Source organism: Phyllobates terribilis, unplaced genomic scaffold (genome assembly GCF_046119375.1).
Source record: "Phyllobates terribilis strain yellow unplaced genomic scaffold, ASM4611937v1 Scaffold_1__5_contigs__length_1240528914, whole genome shotgun sequence".
In the NCBI taxonomy this organism is placed as follows: domain Eukaryota; kingdom Metazoa; phylum Chordata; class Amphibia; order Anura; family Dendrobatidae; genus Phyllobates; species Phyllobates terribilis.
The window spans coordinates 604,145,171-604,162,005 of NW_027362761.1; the positions used below are offsets into that span (position 1 = coordinate 604,145,171).

Sequence of the window (16,835 nt, forward strand, 5' to 3'; positions counted from 1 at the left end):
TTATTGCAATCCTCAAAATGTGTAAATGTATTGTTTTACTATTATGCTTTGTCAACTACAAAATAGCACAATTCACAGTGAATTTCAGGAATGAGAAAGTGACTTTTTTCTCATCCCATGTAGATTCAGATTGTCTTTTCCTTTGATTTGCAGTACAAATATTTCTACAAAAAATGGGCTTTATTTGAATCTGCTCCAATAAGGAAAAATTATCCATAGCATGCACGTACGCCTTTCCTTAATTTGCAGTATTGATCTATGAGTTTAATAATTTCACAATTTCATGTGTGGATGTCCTAACTTTAACTTTTTTTATATACATATAGTAAAGCATTAAACAAATCCTCTAAAACTCTGCATATTTCAACTGCAATATAAGCTAACAAACACAATCTAACATCTTTATACAAAAAAATATTAATGTTGGTTGAAAAATGTAGTTAGATATGCGATGGATATTTACTTGGGGTGAATGTTACCCCCCATGGCCATCCCACTCAAGTGTATAAAAAGTGATATTTTAAAACACAAAATAAAACAAAAGTTATATGTTTGAGGTTTATTTTCTTTAGGAATTCACAGTTTTTCCATCTAATGGAAATTAATATGCTCTGTTACTCTTTAGACATCAGTAATCTTATTTATTTATTTTACTCACTTATATAGCGCCATTAATTCCACAGCGCTTCACAGACAATATTGACACTGTCCCCCATTGGGGCTCACAATCTAAATTCCCTATCAGTATGTCTTAGGAGTGTGGGAAGAAAACAGAGAAGCCGGAAGAAACCCATGCAAACACGGGGAGAACATACAAACTCTTTGCAGATGTTGTCCTTGGTGGGTTTTGAACCCAGGACCCCAGCGCTGCGAGGCTGCAGTGCTATCCACAGAGCCACTGTGCTTCCCTATTTACTTGGGGTGAATGTCACCCCCATGGCCTTCCCACTCAAGTGTATATAAAGTGATATTTTTAAAACACAAGATGAAATAAAAGTTATATGTTTGATGTTTATTTTCTTTAGGAACTTCAGGAATTCATAGTTTCTAAATCTAATAGGCATGAATATGCTTTGTTAATCTTTAGACATCAGTAATCAGACTGAAATCAATGTGATAAAGGAATCATTCAGAGCTAATCCTGCATGTAAGCAAATATCAACATGCAGCATTTCAATGCAAGTTAGGTCAATGCACGTTAGCATCTCCATAGCTGGTAGCTACAACCTCACACCCAATGTATTCAACCCTCTATTGTCTATTCACATGCAATTACAGGAGTGTCAACTGACCATACACTGAAATTGGGAAGTGAACAGAAACTAAATGACTGGTAAGGTGCAAGGCACAGGTACTTTAAATGTCTTTACCAGAGTGTCCACTAACTGTAGACAAGTCTACAAGAACATTATTGAAATGCAAATTCACTGAAAGTTCAATAAAGAATACAAAACTTGTGAATTGACTCTCAACCAATTAGACAACTCATAGACTTGTGTGCCTCATTTTCACCCCTTATATAAACCAATCCTTGTATTCTCTGGTCAGTGATTTTCTCTGCTTTCAGGGACGACTTCTACCTTGAGGACACTTTGACTTGGCCTTTTTCTTTTCCCTTACAACTTCTAAGGGAAACAATGGCCTTCAGCGTACAAAATGTGGATCTTATCCAGGAAAGACTTGTTTGCATTGCTTCCCAATGTACAGTAGAGATAGATCTACAGTAGAACTTCCATGTGTTACAGAAGCTTGGGAATGGGGGCTATGGCTCTGTGCTCATGGTACAGGACAAGAAAACAGGTCAGTGTGGTCAATTATCTATCACTATAGATATGGAATTATGTTAAGATCATTACAAGATGGTATATCCATGGTTTAGATATAATGGAGGAGTTTTATATATTGTCCATGCATTTAGGTACATGGAAAAATGGGGTAAATCGTCCCAAATTTATCAGAAATGTGTATTTGACTTAACAAAATCTTACTTCTATCTCATATTAGAATCATAGTTGAAGAATCAATGAGTAAGAGGACATGTTCACAATAATTTTGGTAGTTTTATTTAGACTAATGAGAAAAACACTATAAAGACCTATATGTGATACAAGGAATTCTGTTTCTTTTATCAATAGATCAAAAAATGGCATTGAAGGTTCTGAACAAGAATAAAACAACTGAATTTGCCTTTCTCATGGAGTTCAGCATGTCCTTCTTCCTCTCCTTCCATCCCAACATCATCGGAACTTATGGCATTGCCTTCAAGACATGTGACCACTTTGCCTTTCCTTTGGAGCTGGCGATGGGTGACCTGTCTTCTCTCATTACACCTCATGTAAGTTGAAGTCCCTGAATTACCCAGAAAACTACAATCCTAATATTCTTCGTTCCTGTAATATTGTCGTGTTGACTTTATTTATTTCTCTATTCCAGAATGGACTCCCAGAAGACACAGTAAAGAGATGTGCAGTGCAGCTCTCCAGTGCCCTGGAATTCATAGACAGTAAAGGGTTGGTGCATCTGGATATCAAGCCCAGAAATATCTTGGTGTTTGATAAGGATTGCCACTGTATCAAAATTAGAGACTTCGGCCTCTCATGTGTCAAAGGGTCAATGATGAAAAAACGGTTTGGCACCATCTCATATATGGCTCCGGAGATGACACAACTTCCTCACATGGACGCTTTGCGAGTGGACTACGCCTTGGATGTATGGGCCTTAGGGATTGTTCTCTACCGCTTGCTCACCGGAGACTTGCCCTGGCAGTCCGCAGTTTCCACAGACAATGGTTACTGTAGTTTTGTTGAATGGCAAAAATTTGAGAGTGTTGGGCCACCGTCACCATGGAGCAGATTTCCACGTGGAGTACTAAAGATGTTCAGTGGACTTTTAGCCATAGATTGTAATAAGAGAAGTAAATCGACTGATGTATTGACCTTCTTGGGTGAATGTTGGAAATAAATCTCACAATAAACCAATTTTTTTTAACTACTCTATATATTGTATTATTGCAATCCTCAAAATGTGTAAATGTATTGTTTTACTATTATGCTTTGTCAACTACAAAATAGCACAATTCACAGTGAATTTCAGGAATGAGAAAGTGACTTTTTTCTCATCCCATGTAGATTCAGATTGTCTTTTCCTTTGATTTGCAGTACAAATATTTCTACAAAAAATGGGCTTTATTTGAATCTGCTCCAATAAGGAAAAATTATCCATAGCATGCACGTACGCCTTTCCTTAATTTGCAGTATTGATCTATGAGTTTAATAATTTCACAATTTCATGTGTGGATGTCCTAACTTTAACTTTTTTTATATACATATAGTAAAGCATTAAACAAATCCTCTAAAACTCTGCATATTTCAACTGCAATATAAGCTAACAAACACAATCTAACATCTTTATACAAAAAAATATTAATGTTGGTTGAAAAATGTAGTTAGATATGCGATGGATATTTACTTGGGGTGAATGTTACCCCCCATGGCCATCCCACTCAAGTGTATAAAAAGTGATATTTTAAAACACAAAATAAAACAAAAGTTATATGTTTGAGGTTTATTTTCTTTAGGAATTCACAGTTTTTCCATCTAATGGAAATTAATATGCTCTGTTACTCTTTAGACATCAGTAATCTTATTTATTTATTTTACTCACTTATATAGCGCCATTAATTCCACAGCGCTTCACAGACAATATTGACACTGTCCCCCATTGGGGCTCACAATCTAAATTCCCTATCAGTATGTCTTAGGAGTGTGGGAAGAAAACAGAGAAGCCGGAAGAAACCCATGCAAACACGGGGAGAACATACAAACTCTTTGCAGATGTTGTCCTTGGTGGGTTTTGAACCCAGGACCCCAGCGCTGCGAGGCTGCAGTGCTATCCACAGAGCCACTGTGCTTCCCTATTTACTTGGGGTGAATGTCACCCCCATGGCCTTCCCACTCAAGTGTATATAAAGTGATATTTTTAAAACACAAGATGAAATAAAAGTTATATGTTTGATGTTTATTTTCTTTAGGAACTTCAGGAATTCATAGTTTCTAAATCTAATAGGCATGAATATGCTTTGTTAATCTTTAGACATCAGTAATCAGACTGAAATCAATGTGATAAAGGAATCATTCAGAGCTAATCCTGCATGTAAGCAAATATCAACATGCAGCATTTCAATGCAAGTTAGGTCAATGCACGTTAGCATCTCCATAGCTGGTAGCTACAACCTCACACCCAATGTATTCAACCCTCTATTGTCTATTCACATGCAATTACAGGAGTGTCAACTGACCATACACTGAAATTGGGAAGTGAACAGAAACTAAATGACTGGTAAGGTGCAAGGCACAGGTACTTTAAATGTCTTTACCAGAGTGTCCACTAACTGTAGACAAGTCTACAAGAACATTATTGAAATGCAAATTCACTGAAAGTTCAATAAAGAATACAAAACTTGTGAATTGACTCTCAACCAATTAGACAACTCATAGACTTGTGTGCCTCATTTTCACCCCTTATATAAACCAATCCTTGTATTCTCTGGTCAGTGATTTTCTCTGCTTTCAGGGACGACTTCTACCTTGAGGACACTTTGACTTGGCCTTTTTCTTTTCCCTTACAACTTCTAAGGGAAACAATGGCCTTCAGCGTACAAAATGTGGATCTTATCCAGGAAAGACTTGTTTGCATTGCTTCCCAATGTACAGTAGAGATAGATCTACAGGAGAACTTCCATGTGTTACAGAAGCTTGGGAATGGGGGCTATGGCTCTGTGCTCATGGTACAGGACAAGAAAACAGGTCAGTGTGGTCAATTATCTATCACTATAGATATGGAATTATGTTAAGATCATTACAAGATGGTATATCCATGGTTTAGATATAATGGAGGAGTTTTATATATTGTCCATGCATTTAGGTACATGGAAAAATGGGGTAAATCGTCCCAAATTTATCAGAAATGTGTATTTGACTTAACAACATCTTACTTCTATCTCATATTAGAATCATAGTTGAAGAATCAATGAGTAAGAGGACATGTTCACAATAATTTTGGTAGTTTTATTTAGACTAATGAGAAAAACACTATAAAGACCTATATGTGATACAAGGAATTCTGTTTCTTTTATCAATAGATCAAAAAATGGCATTGAAGGTTCTGAACAAGAATAAAACAACTGAATTTGCCTTTCTCATGGAGTTCAGCATGTCCTTCTTCCTCTCCTTCCATCCCAACATCATCGGAACTTATGGCATTGCCTTCAAGACATGTGACCACTTTGCCTTTCCTTTGGAGCTGGCGATGGGTGACCTGTCTTCTCTCATTACACCTCATGTAAGTTGAAGTCCCTGAATTACCCAGAAAACTACAATCCTAATATTCTTCGTTCCTGTAATATTGTCGTGTTGACTTTATTTATTTCTCTATTCCAGAATGGACTCCCAGAAGACACAGTAAAGAGATGTGCAGTGCAGCTCTCCAGTGCCCTGGAATTCATAGACAGTAAAGGGTTGGTGCATCTGGATATCAAGCCCAGAAATATCTTGGTGTTTGATAAGGATTGCCACTGTATCAAAATTACAGACTTCGGCCTCTCATGTGTCAAAGGGTCAATGATGAAAAAACGGTTTGGCACCATCTCATATATGGCTCCGGAGAGGACACAACTTCCTGACATGGACGCTTTGCGAGTGGACTACGCCTTGGATGTATGGGCCTTAGGGATTGTTCTCTACCGCTTGCTCACCGGAGACTTGCCCTGGCAGTCCGCAGTTTCCACAGACAATGGTTACTGTAGTTTTGTTGAATGGCAAAAATTTGAGAGTGTTGGGCCACCGTCACCATGGAGCAGATTTCCACGTGGAGTACTAAAGATGTTCAGTGGACTTTTAGCCATAGATTGTAATAAGAGAAGTAAATCGACTGATGTATTGACCTTCTTGGGTGAATGTTGGAAATAAATCTCACAATAAACCAATTTTTTTTAACTGCTCTATATATTGTATTATTGCAATCCTCAAAATGTGTAAATGTATTGTTTTACTATTATGCTTTGTCAACTACAAAATAGCACAATTCACAGTGAATTTCAGGAATGAGAAAGTGACTTTTTTCTCATCCCATGTAGATTCAGATTGTCTTTTCCTTTGATTTGCAGTACAAATATTTCTACAAAAAATGGGCTTTATTTGAATCTGCTCCAATAAGGAAAAATTATCCATAGCATGCACGTACGCCTTTCCTTAATTTGCAGTATTGATCTATGAGTTTAATAATTTCACAATTTCATGTGTGGATGTCCTAACTTTAACTTTTTTTATATACATATAGTAAAGCATTAAACAAATCCTCTAAAACTCTGCATATTTCAACTGCAATATAAGCTAACAAACACAATCTAACATCTTTATACAAAAAAATATTAATGTTGGTTGAAAAATGTAGTTAGATATGCGATGGATATTTACTTGGGGTGAATGTTACCCCCCATGGCCATCCCACTCAAGTGTATAAAAAGTGATATTTTAAAACACAAAATAAAACAAAAGTTATATGTTTGAGGTTTATTTTCTTTAGGAATTCACAGTTTTTCCATCTAATGGAAATTAATATGCTCTGTTACTCTTTAGACATCAGTAATCTTATTTATTTATTTTACTCACTTATATAGCGCCATTAATTCCACAGCGCTTCACAGACAATATTGACACTGTCCCCCATTGGGGCTCACAATCTAAATTCCCTATCAGTATGTCTTAGGAGTGTGGGAAGAAAACAGAGAAGCCGGAAGAAACCCATGCAAACACGGGGAGAACATACAAACTCTTTGCAGATGTTGTCCTTGGTGGGTTTTGAACCCAGGACCCCAGCGCTGCGAGGCTGCAGTGCTATCCACAGAGCCACTGTGCTTCCCTATTTACTTGGGGTGAATGTCACCCCCATGGCCTTCCCACTCAAGTGTATATAAAGTGATATTTTTAAAACACAAGATGAAATAAAAGTTATATGTTTGATGTTTATTTTCTTTAGGAACTTCAGGAATTCATAGTTTCTAAATCTAATAGGCATGAATATGCTTTGTTAATCTTTAGACATCAGTAATCAGACTGAAATCAATGTGATAAAGGAATCATTCAGAGCTAATCCTGCATGTAAGCAAATATCAACATGCAGCATTTCAATGCAAGTTAGGTCAATGCACGTTAGCATCTCCATAGCTGGTAGCTACAACCTCACACCCAATGTATTCAACCCTCTATTGTCTATTCACATGCAATTACAGGAGTGTCAACTGACCATACACTGAAATTGGGAAGTGAACAGAAACTAAATGACTGGTAAGGTGCAAGGCACAGGTACTTTAAATGTCTTTACCAGAGTGTCCACTAACTGTAGACAAGTCTACAAGAACATTATTGAAATGCAAATTCACTGAAAGTTCAATAAAGAATACAAAACTTGTGAATTGACTCTCAACCAATTAGACAACTCATAGACTTGTGTGCCTCATTTTCACCCCTTATATAAACCAATCCTTGTATTCTCTGGTCAGTGATTTTCTCTGCTTTCAGGGACGACTTCTACCTTGAGGACACTTTGACTTGGCCTTTTTCTTTTCCCTTACAACTTCTAAGGGAAACAATGGCCTTCAGCGTACAAAATGTGGATCTTATCCAGGAAAGACTTGTTTGCATTGCTTCCCAATGTACAGTAGAGATAGATCTACAGGAGAACTTCCATGTGTTACAGAAGCTTGGGAATGGGGGCTATGGCTCTGTGCTCATGGTACAGGACAAGAAAACAGGTCAGTGTGGTCAATTATCTATCACTATAGATATGGAATTATGTTAAGATCATTACAAGATGGTATATCCATGGTTTAGATATAATGGAGGAGTTTTATATATTGTCCATGCATTTAGGTACATGGAAAAATGGGGTAAATCGTCCCAAATTTATCAGAAATGTGTATTTGACTTAACAACATCTTACTTCTATCTCATATTAGAATCATAGTTGAAGAATCAATGAGTAAGAGGACATGTTCACAATAATTTTGGTAGTTTTATTTAGACTAATGAGAAAAACACTATAAAGACCTATATGTGATACAAGGAATTCTGTTTCTTTTATCAATAGATCAAAAAATGGCATTGAAGGTTCTGAACAAGAATAAAACAACTGAATTTGCCTTTCTCATGGAGTTCAGCATGTCCTTCTTCCTCTCCTTCCATCCCAACATCATCGGAACTTATGGCATTGCCTTCAAGACATGTGACCACTTTGCCTTTCCTTTGGAGCTGGCGATGGGTGACCTGTCTTCTCTCATTACACCTCATGTAAGTTGAAGTCCCTGAATTACCCAGAAAACTACAATCCTAATATTCTTCGTTCCAGTAATATTGTCGTGTTGACTTTATTTATTTCTCTATTCCAGAATGGACTCCCAGAAGACACAGTAAAGAGATGTGCAGTGCAGCTCTCCAGTGCCCTGGAATTCATAGACAGTAAAGGGTTGGTGCATCTGGATATCAAGCCCAGAAATATCTTGGTGTTTGATAAGGATTGCCACTGTATCAAAATTACAGACTTCGGCCTCTCATGTGTCAAAGGGTCAATGATGAAAAAACGGTTTGGCACCATCTCATATATGGCTCCGGAGATGACACAACTTCCTGACATGGACGCTTTGCGAGTGGACTACGCCTTGGATGTATGGGCCTTAGGGATTGTTCTCTACCGCTTGCTCACCGGAGACTTGCCCTGGCAGTCCGCAGTTTCCACAGACAATGGTTACTGTAGTTTTGTTGAATGGCAAAAATTTGAGAGTGTTGGGCCACCGTCACCATGGAGCAGATTTCCACGTGGAGTACTAAAGATGTTCAGTGGACTTTTAGCCATAGATTGTAATAAGAGAAGTAAATCGACTGATGTATTGACCTTCTTGGGTGAATGTTGGAAATAAATCTCACAATAAACCAATTTTTTTTAACTACTCTATATATTGTATTATTGCAATCCTCAAAATGTGTAAATGTATTGTTTTACTATTATGCTTTGTCAACTACAAAATAGCACAATTCACAGTGAATTTCAGGAATGAGAAAGTGACTTTTTTCTCATCCCATGTAGATTCAGATTGTCTTTTCCTTTGATTTGCAGTACAAATATTTCTACAAAAAATGGGCTTTATTTGAATCTGCTCCAATAAGGAAAAATTATCCATAGCATGCACGTACGCCTTTCCTTAATTTGCAGTATTGATCTATGAGTTTAATAATTTCACAATTTCATGTGTGGATGTCCTAACTTTAACTTTTTTTATATACATATAGTAAAGCATTAAACAAATCCTCTAAAACTCTGCATATTTCAACTGCAATATAAGCTAACAAACACAATCTAACATCTTTATACAAAAAAATATTAATGTTGGTTGAAAAATGTAGTTAGATATGCGATGGATATTTACTTGGGGTGAATGTTACCCCCCATGGCCATCCCACTCAAGTGTATAAAAAGTGATATTTTAAAACACAAAATAAAACAAAAGTTATATGTTTGAGGTTTATTTTCTTTAGGAATTCACAGTTTTTCCATCTAATGGAAATTAATATGCTCTGTTACTCTTTAGACATCAGTAATCTTATTTATTTATTTTACTCACTTATATAGCGCCATTAATTCCACAGCGCTTCACAGACAATATTGACACTGTCCCCCATTGGGGCTCACAATCTAAATTCCCTATCAGTATGTCTTAGGAGTGTGGGAAGAAAACAGAGAAGCCGGAAGAAACCCATGCAAACACGGGGAGAAAATACAAACTCTTTGCAGATGTTGTCCTTGGTGGGTTTTGAACCCAGGACCCCAGCGCTGCGAGGCTGCAGTGCTATCCACAGAGCCACTGTGCTTCCCTATTTACTTGGGGTGAATGTCACCCCCATGGCCTTCCCACTCAAGTGTATATAAAGTGATATTTTTAAAACACAAGATGAAATAAAAGTTATATGTTTGATGTTTATTTTCTTTAGGAACTTCAGGAATTCATAGTTTCTAAATCTAATAGGCATGAATATGCTTTGTTAATCTTTAGACATCAGTAATCAGACTGAAATCAATGTGATAAAGGAATCATTCAGAGCTAATCCTGCATGTAAGCAAATATCAACATGCAGCATTTCAATGCAAGTTAGGTCAATGCACGTTAGCATCTCCATAGCTGGTAGCTACAACCTCACACCCAATGTATTCAACCCTCTATTGTCTATTCACATGCAATTACAGGAGTGTCAACTGACCATACACTGAAATTGGGAAGTGAACAGAAACTAAATGACTGGTAAGGTGCAAGGCACAGGTACTTTAAATGTCTTTACCAGAGTGTCCACTAACTGTAGACAAGTCTACAAGAACATTATTGAAATGCAAATTCACTGAAAGTTCAATAAAGAATACAAAACTTGTGAATTGACTCTCAACCAATTAGACAACTCATAGACTTGTGTGCCTCATTTTCACCCCTTATATAAACCAATCCTTGTATTCTCTGGTCAGTGATTTTCTCTGCTTTCAGGGACGACTTCTACCTTGAGGACACTTTGACTTGGCCTTTTTCTTTTCCCTTACAACTTCTAAGGGAAACAATGGCCTTCAGCGTACAAAATGTGGATCTTATCCAGGAAAGACTTGTTTGCATTGCTTCCCAATGTACAGTAGAGATAGATCTACAGGAGAACTTCCATGTGTTACAGAAGCTTGGGAATGGGGGCTATGGCTCTGTGCTCATGGTACAGGACAAGAAAACAGGTCAGTGTGGTCAATTATCTATCACTATAGATATGGAATTATGTTAAGATCATTACAAGATGGTATATCCATGGTTTAGATATAATGGAGGAGTTTTATATATTGTCCATGCATTTAGGTACATGGAAAAATGGGGTAAATCGTCCCAAATTTATCAGAAATGTGTATTTGACTTAACAAAATCTTACTTCTATCTCATATTAGAATCATAGTTGAAGAATCAATGAGTAAGAGGACATGTTCACAATAATTTTGGTAGTTTTATTTAGACTAATGAGAAAAACACTATAAAGACCTATATGTGATACAAGGAATTCTGTTTCTTTTATCAATAGATCAAAAAATGGCATTGAAGGTTCTGAACAAGAATAAAACAACTGAATTTGCCTTTCTCATGGAGTTCAGCATGTCCTTCTTCCTCTCCTTCCATCCCAACATCATCGGAACTTATGGCATTGCCTTCAAGACATGTGACCACTTTGCCTTTCCTTTGGAGCTGGCGATGGGTGACCTGTCTTCTCTCATTACACCTCATGTAAGTTGAAGTCCCTGAATTACCCAGAAAACTACAATCCTAATATTCTTCGTTCCTGTAATATTGTCGTGTTGACTTTATTTATTTCTCTATTCCAGAATGGACTCCCAGAAGACACAGTAAAGAGATGTGCAGTGCAGCTCTCCAGTGCCCTGGAATTCATAGACAGTAAAGGGTTGGTGCATCTGGATATCAAGCCCAGAAATATCTTGGTGTTTGATAAGGATTGCCACTGTATCAAAATTACAGACTTCGGCCTCTCATGTGTCAAAGGGTCAATGATGAAAAAACGGTTTGGCACCATCTCATATATGGCTCCGGAGAGGACACAACTTCCTGACATGGACGCTTTGCGAGTGGACTACGCCTTGGATGTATGGGCCTTAGGGATTGTTCTCTACCGCTTGCTCACCGGAGACTTGCCCTGGCAGTCCGCAGTTTCCACAGACAATGGTTACTGTAGTTTTGTTGAATGGCAAAAATTTGAGAGTGTTGGGCCACCGTCACCATGGAGCAGATTTCCACGTGGAGTACTAAAGATGTTCAGTGGACTTTTAGCCATAGATTGTAATAAGAGAAGTAAATCGACTGATGTATTGACCTTCTTGGGTGAATGTTGGAAATAAATCTCACAATAAACCAATTTTTTTTAACTGCTCTATATATTGTATTATTGCAATCCTCAAAATGTGTAAATGTATTGTTTTACTATTATGCTTTGTCAACTACAAAATAGCACAATTCACAGTGAATTTCAGGAATGAGAAAGTGACTTTTTTCTCATCCCATGTAGATTCAGATTGTCTTTTCCTTTGATTTGCAGTACAAATATTTCTACAAAAAATGGGCTTTATTTGAATCTGCTCCAATAAGGAAAAATTATCCATAGCATGCACGTACGCCTTTCCTTAATTTGCAGTATTGATCTATGAGTTTAATAATTTCACAATTTCATGTGTGGATGTCCTAACTTTAACTTTTTTTATATACATATAGTAAAGCATTAAACAAATCCTCTAAAACTCTGCATATTTCAACTGCAATATAAGCTAACAAACACAATCTAACATCTTTATACAAAAAAATATTAATGTTGGTTGAAAAATGTAGTTAGATATGCGATGGATATTTACTTGGGGTGAATGTTACCCCCCATGGCCATCCCACTCAAGTGTATAAAAAGTGATATTTTAAAACACAAAATAAAACAAAAGTTATATGTTTGAGGTTTATTTTCTTTAGGAATTCACAGTTTTTCCATCTAATGGAAATTAATATGCTCTGTTACTCTTTAGACATCAGTAATCTTATTTATTTATTTTACTCACTTATATAGCGCCATTAATTCCACAGCGCTTCACAGACAATATTGACACTGTCCCCCATTGGGGCTCACAATCTAAATTCCCTATCAGTATGTCTTAGGAGTGTGGGAAGAAAACAGAGAAGCCATGCAAACACGGGGAGAAAATACAAACTCTTTGCAGATGTTGTCCTTGGTGGGTTTTGAACCCAGGACCCCAGCGCTGTGAGGCTGCAGTGCTATCCACAGAGCCACTGTGCTTCCCTATTAACTTGGTGTGAATGTCACCCCCATGGCTTTCCCACTCAAGTGTATATAAAGTGATATTTTTAAAACACAAGATGAAATAAAAGTTATATGTTTGATGTTTATTTTCTTTAGGAACTTCAGGAATTCATAGTTTCTAAATCTAATAGGCATGAATATGCTTTGTTAATCTTTAGACATCAGTAATCAGACTGAAATCAATGTGATAAAGGAATCATTCAGAGCTAATCCTGCATGTAAGCAAATATCAACATGCAGCATTTCAATGCAAGTTAGGTCAATGCACGTTAGCATCTCCATAGCTGGTAGCTACAACCTCACACCCAATGTATTCAACCCTCTATTGTCTATTCACATGCAATTACAGGAGTGTCAACTGACCATACACTGAAATTGGGAAGTGAACAGAAACTAAATGACTGGTAAGGTGCAAGGCACAGGTACTTTAAATGTCTTTACCAGAGTGTCCACTAACTGTAGACAAGTCTACAAGAACATTATTGAAATGCAAATTCACTGAAAGTTCAATAAAGAATACAAAACTTGTGAATTGACTCTCAACCAATTAGACAACTCATAGACTTGTGTGCCTCATTTTCACCCCTTATATAAACCAATCCTTGTATTCTCTGGTCAGTGATTTTCTCTGCTTTCAGGGACGACTTCTACCTTGAGGACACTTTGACTTGGCCTTTTTCTTTTCCCTTACAACTTCTAAGGGAAACAATGGCCTTCAGCGTACAAAATGTGGATCTTATCCAGGAAAGACTTGTTTGCATTGCTTCCCAATGTACAGTAGAGATAGATCTACAGGAGAACTTCCATGTGTTACAGAAGCTTGGGAATGGGGGCTATGGCTCTGTGCTCATGGTACAGGACAAGAAAACAGGTCAGTGTGGTCAATTATCTATCACTATAGATATGGAATTATGTTAAGATCATTACAAGATGGTATATCCATGGTTTAGATATAATGGAGGAGTTTTATATATTGTCCATGCATTTAGGTACATGGAAAAATGGGGTAAATCGTCCCAAATTTATCAGAAATGTGTATTTGACTTAACAACATCTTACTTCTATCTCATATTAGAATCATAGTTGAAGAATCAATGAGTAAGAGGACATGTTCACAATAATTTTGGTAGTTTTATTTAGACTAATGAGAAAAACACTATAAAGACCTATATGTGATACAAGGAATTCTGTTTCTTTTATCAATAGATCAAAAAATGGCATTGAAGGTTCTGAACAAGAATAAAACAACTGAATTTGCCTTTCTCATGGAGTTCAGCATGTCCTTCTTCCTCTCCTTCCATCCCAACATCATCGGAACTTATGGCATTGCCTTCAAGACATGTGACCACTTTGCCTTTCCTTTGGAGCTGGCGATGGGTGACCTGTCTTCTCTCATTACACCTCATGTAAGTTGAAGTCCCTGAATTACCCAGAAAACTACAATCCTAATATTCTTCGTTCCAGTAATATTGTCGTGTTGACTTTATTTATTTCTCTATTCCAGAATGGACTCCCAGAAGACACAGTAAAGAGATGTGCAGTGCAGCTCTCCAGTGCCCTGGAATTCATAGACAGTAAAGGGTTGGTGCATCTGGATATCAAGCCCAGAAATATCTTGGTGTTTGATAAGGATTGCCACTGTATCAAAATTACAGACTTCGGCCTCTCATGTGTCAAAGGGTCAATGATGAAAAAACGGTTTGGCACCATCTCATATATGGCTCCGGAGATGACACAACTTCCTGACATGGACGCTTTGCGAGTGGACTACGCCTTGGATGTATGGGCCTTAGGGATTGTTCTCTACCGCTTGCTCACTGGAGACTTGCCCTGGCAGTCCGCAGTTTCCACAGACAATGGTTACTGTAGTTTTGTTGAATGGCAAAAATTTGAGAGTGTTGGGCCACCGTCACCATGGAGCAGATTTCCACGTGGAGTACTAAAGATGTTCAGTGGACTTTTAGCCATAGATTGTAATAAGAGAAGTAAATCGACTGATGTATTGACCTTCTTGGGTGAATGTTGGAAAGAATAAATCTCACAATAAACCCATTTTTTTAACTGCTCTATATACACTGTGTGCAGAATTATTAGGCAAGTTGTATTTTACAGGATTATTTTTATTATTGATCAACAACTATGTTCTCAATCAACCCAAAAGCCTCAAATATCCAAGCTTAATATTTTTGGAAGTTGGAGTGGGTTTTTTTTAGATTTGGCTATCTTAGGAGGATATCTGTTTGTGCAGGTAACTATTACTGTGCAGAATTATTAGGCAACTTAATAAAAACCAAATATAATCCCATCTCACTTGTTTATTTTCACCAGGTAAACCAATATCAGTGCACAAAATTTAGAAATAAACATTTCTGACATGCAAAAACAAAAACCAAAAAAATTAGTGATCAGTATAGCCACCTTTCTTTATGATGACATTCAGCAGCCTTCCATCCATAGAATCTGTCAGTTGCTTGATCTGTTTTCGATCAACATTGCGTGCAGCAGCCACCACAGCCTCCCAGACACTGTTCCCAGAGGTGTACTGTTTTCCCTCCCTGTAGATCTCACATTTTATGATGGACCACAGGTTCTCTATGGGGTTCAGATCAGGTGAACAAGGGGGCCATGTCATTATTTTTTCTTCTTTTAGACCTTTACTGGCCAGCCACGCTGTGGAGTAGTTGGATGCATGTGATGGAGCATTGTCCTGCATGAAAATCATGTTTTTCCTGAACGACACCGACTTCTTCCTGTACCACTGCTTGAAGAAGTTGTCTTCCAGAAACTGGCAGTAGGTCTGGGAGTTGAGGTTGACTTTTCAGCCTAAGCCTTTACTTTTGAAGCCCTACGGCTTCAGGCCTCTACTTTTGAAGCCCTGCAGCTGCAGGCCTCTACGGCTTCAGGCCTCTACTTTTGCAGCCCTAGGGCTGCAAAATGCAAATCTAACTGAAGCCCTCCGGCTTCAAAGGTTCTCTCTGTGCAGCCGTAGGGCTGCACAATGCATCTCTATGGGACATCTGTGTATGACCGATATTTCTTTTCCTCAAACACAAATATTGAGGCACCTGAATGTTTTGGGGGCAGGTCAGATGCAAGTTGAGTTACTTGACCCACTGCTGTTTTGGGGGGCCTTAAGGGGACTGGAACTTTTTTTTTTACTTATTACACTAGTTATTTATAGTGATCATTTCTGGGCTATATTCACATCTTGGGGTCCATTTGAGAAGACACATTTTTTGGGGTGCAGCCACCTCAAGTAATAAATACTGCCTCCCACAGCCTCTAAAATACTGAAACCTGTTGTTTTTATGTTCCCCAAGTGATTATCTGGCACATTTTTGGGGGTACATTTGAGGAGACACATTTTGGGGTGCATCCCCCAAAGTGCTAAATACTACCTTCAACAGCCCCTAAAATGTTGAATCCTGTCTTTTATGTCCCCCAAGTGATTGTTTCTGCGCTACAGTCACATTTTTGGGTCCATTTGAGAAGACACATTTTTGGGGTGCAGCCGCCTCAAGTAAAAAGTACTGCCTCCCACAGCCCTTAAAGTACTAAATCCTGTTTTTTTATGTCCCCCAAGTGATTATTTCTAGAAATCTAACACATTTTGGCGTACATTTGAGAAGACACATTTTTGGGGTGCTGCCACCTCAAGTACTAAATACTGCCTCCCATGTCACCATTTCTGTATTTTTCATGCACTCCAGGTATAGGCTTACAATAACTGATATGAAAAACTGACCAAAAAAACTGACATGTGAACTCAGCCTTACAGTGTATTTTCACTTATATCCTGTATATCGTTGTATATTCTAGAGTTAATAGCATGTACTGTGGAAATAAATCTGCTATGGTGTATTTTTAAAAATAAACATTAGATGGCAGTATCGTCTG

General features: G+C 37.7%; 5 protein-coding genes across 5 annotated transcripts; all 5 read left to right on the forward strand.

Annotated features, from left to right (window-relative positions):
• Positions 1–451: 451 nt before the first annotated feature.
• On the forward strand, positions 452–2,961 carry LOC141151924 (serine/threonine-protein kinase SBK1-like). The gene is made up of 4 exons (XM_073637096.1): positions 452–468; positions 1,568–1,701; positions 2,136–2,335; positions 2,434–2,961. The coding sequence occupies exons 1-4, from the start codon at positions 452–454 to the stop codon at positions 2,959–2,961; spliced, it is 879 nt and encodes a 292-aa protein (XP_073493197.1).
• A 495-nt stretch (positions 2,962–3,456) lies between these two features.
• On the forward strand, positions 3,457–5,966 carry LOC141152081 (serine/threonine-protein kinase SBK1-like). The gene is made up of 4 exons (XM_073637108.1): positions 3,457–3,473; positions 4,573–4,805; positions 5,141–5,340; positions 5,439–5,966. Exons 1-4 carry the CDS (start codon positions 3,457–3,459, stop codon positions 5,964–5,966), a joined length of 978 nt encoding a protein of 325 aa, XP_073493209.1.
• A 495-nt stretch (positions 5,967–6,461) lies between these two features.
• LOC141152239 (serine/threonine-protein kinase SBK1-like) lies at positions 6,462–8,971 on the forward strand. Its single transcript, XM_073637118.1, has 4 exons — positions 6,462–6,478; positions 7,578–7,810; positions 8,146–8,345; positions 8,444–8,971. Exons 1-4 carry the CDS (start codon positions 6,462–6,464, stop codon positions 8,969–8,971), a joined length of 978 nt encoding a protein of 325 aa, XP_073493219.1.
• Positions 8,972–9,466: 495 nt separating this feature from the next.
• LOC141152392 (serine/threonine-protein kinase SBK1-like) lies at positions 9,467–11,976 on the forward strand. The gene is made up of 4 exons (XM_073637133.1): positions 9,467–9,483; positions 10,583–10,815; positions 11,151–11,350; positions 11,449–11,976. The coding sequence occupies exons 1-4, from the start codon at positions 9,467–9,469 to the stop codon at positions 11,974–11,976; spliced, it is 978 nt and encodes a 325-aa protein (XP_073493234.1).
• Positions 11,977–12,471: 495 nt separating this feature from the next.
• Positions 12,472–14,973, forward strand: LOC141152545 (serine/threonine-protein kinase SBK1-like). The gene is made up of 4 exons (XM_073637149.1): positions 12,472–12,488; positions 13,577–13,809; positions 14,145–14,344; positions 14,443–14,973. Exons 1-4 carry the CDS (start codon positions 12,472–12,474, stop codon positions 14,971–14,973), a joined length of 981 nt encoding a protein of 326 aa, XP_073493250.1.
• Positions 14,974–16,835: the final 1,862 nt, after the last annotated feature.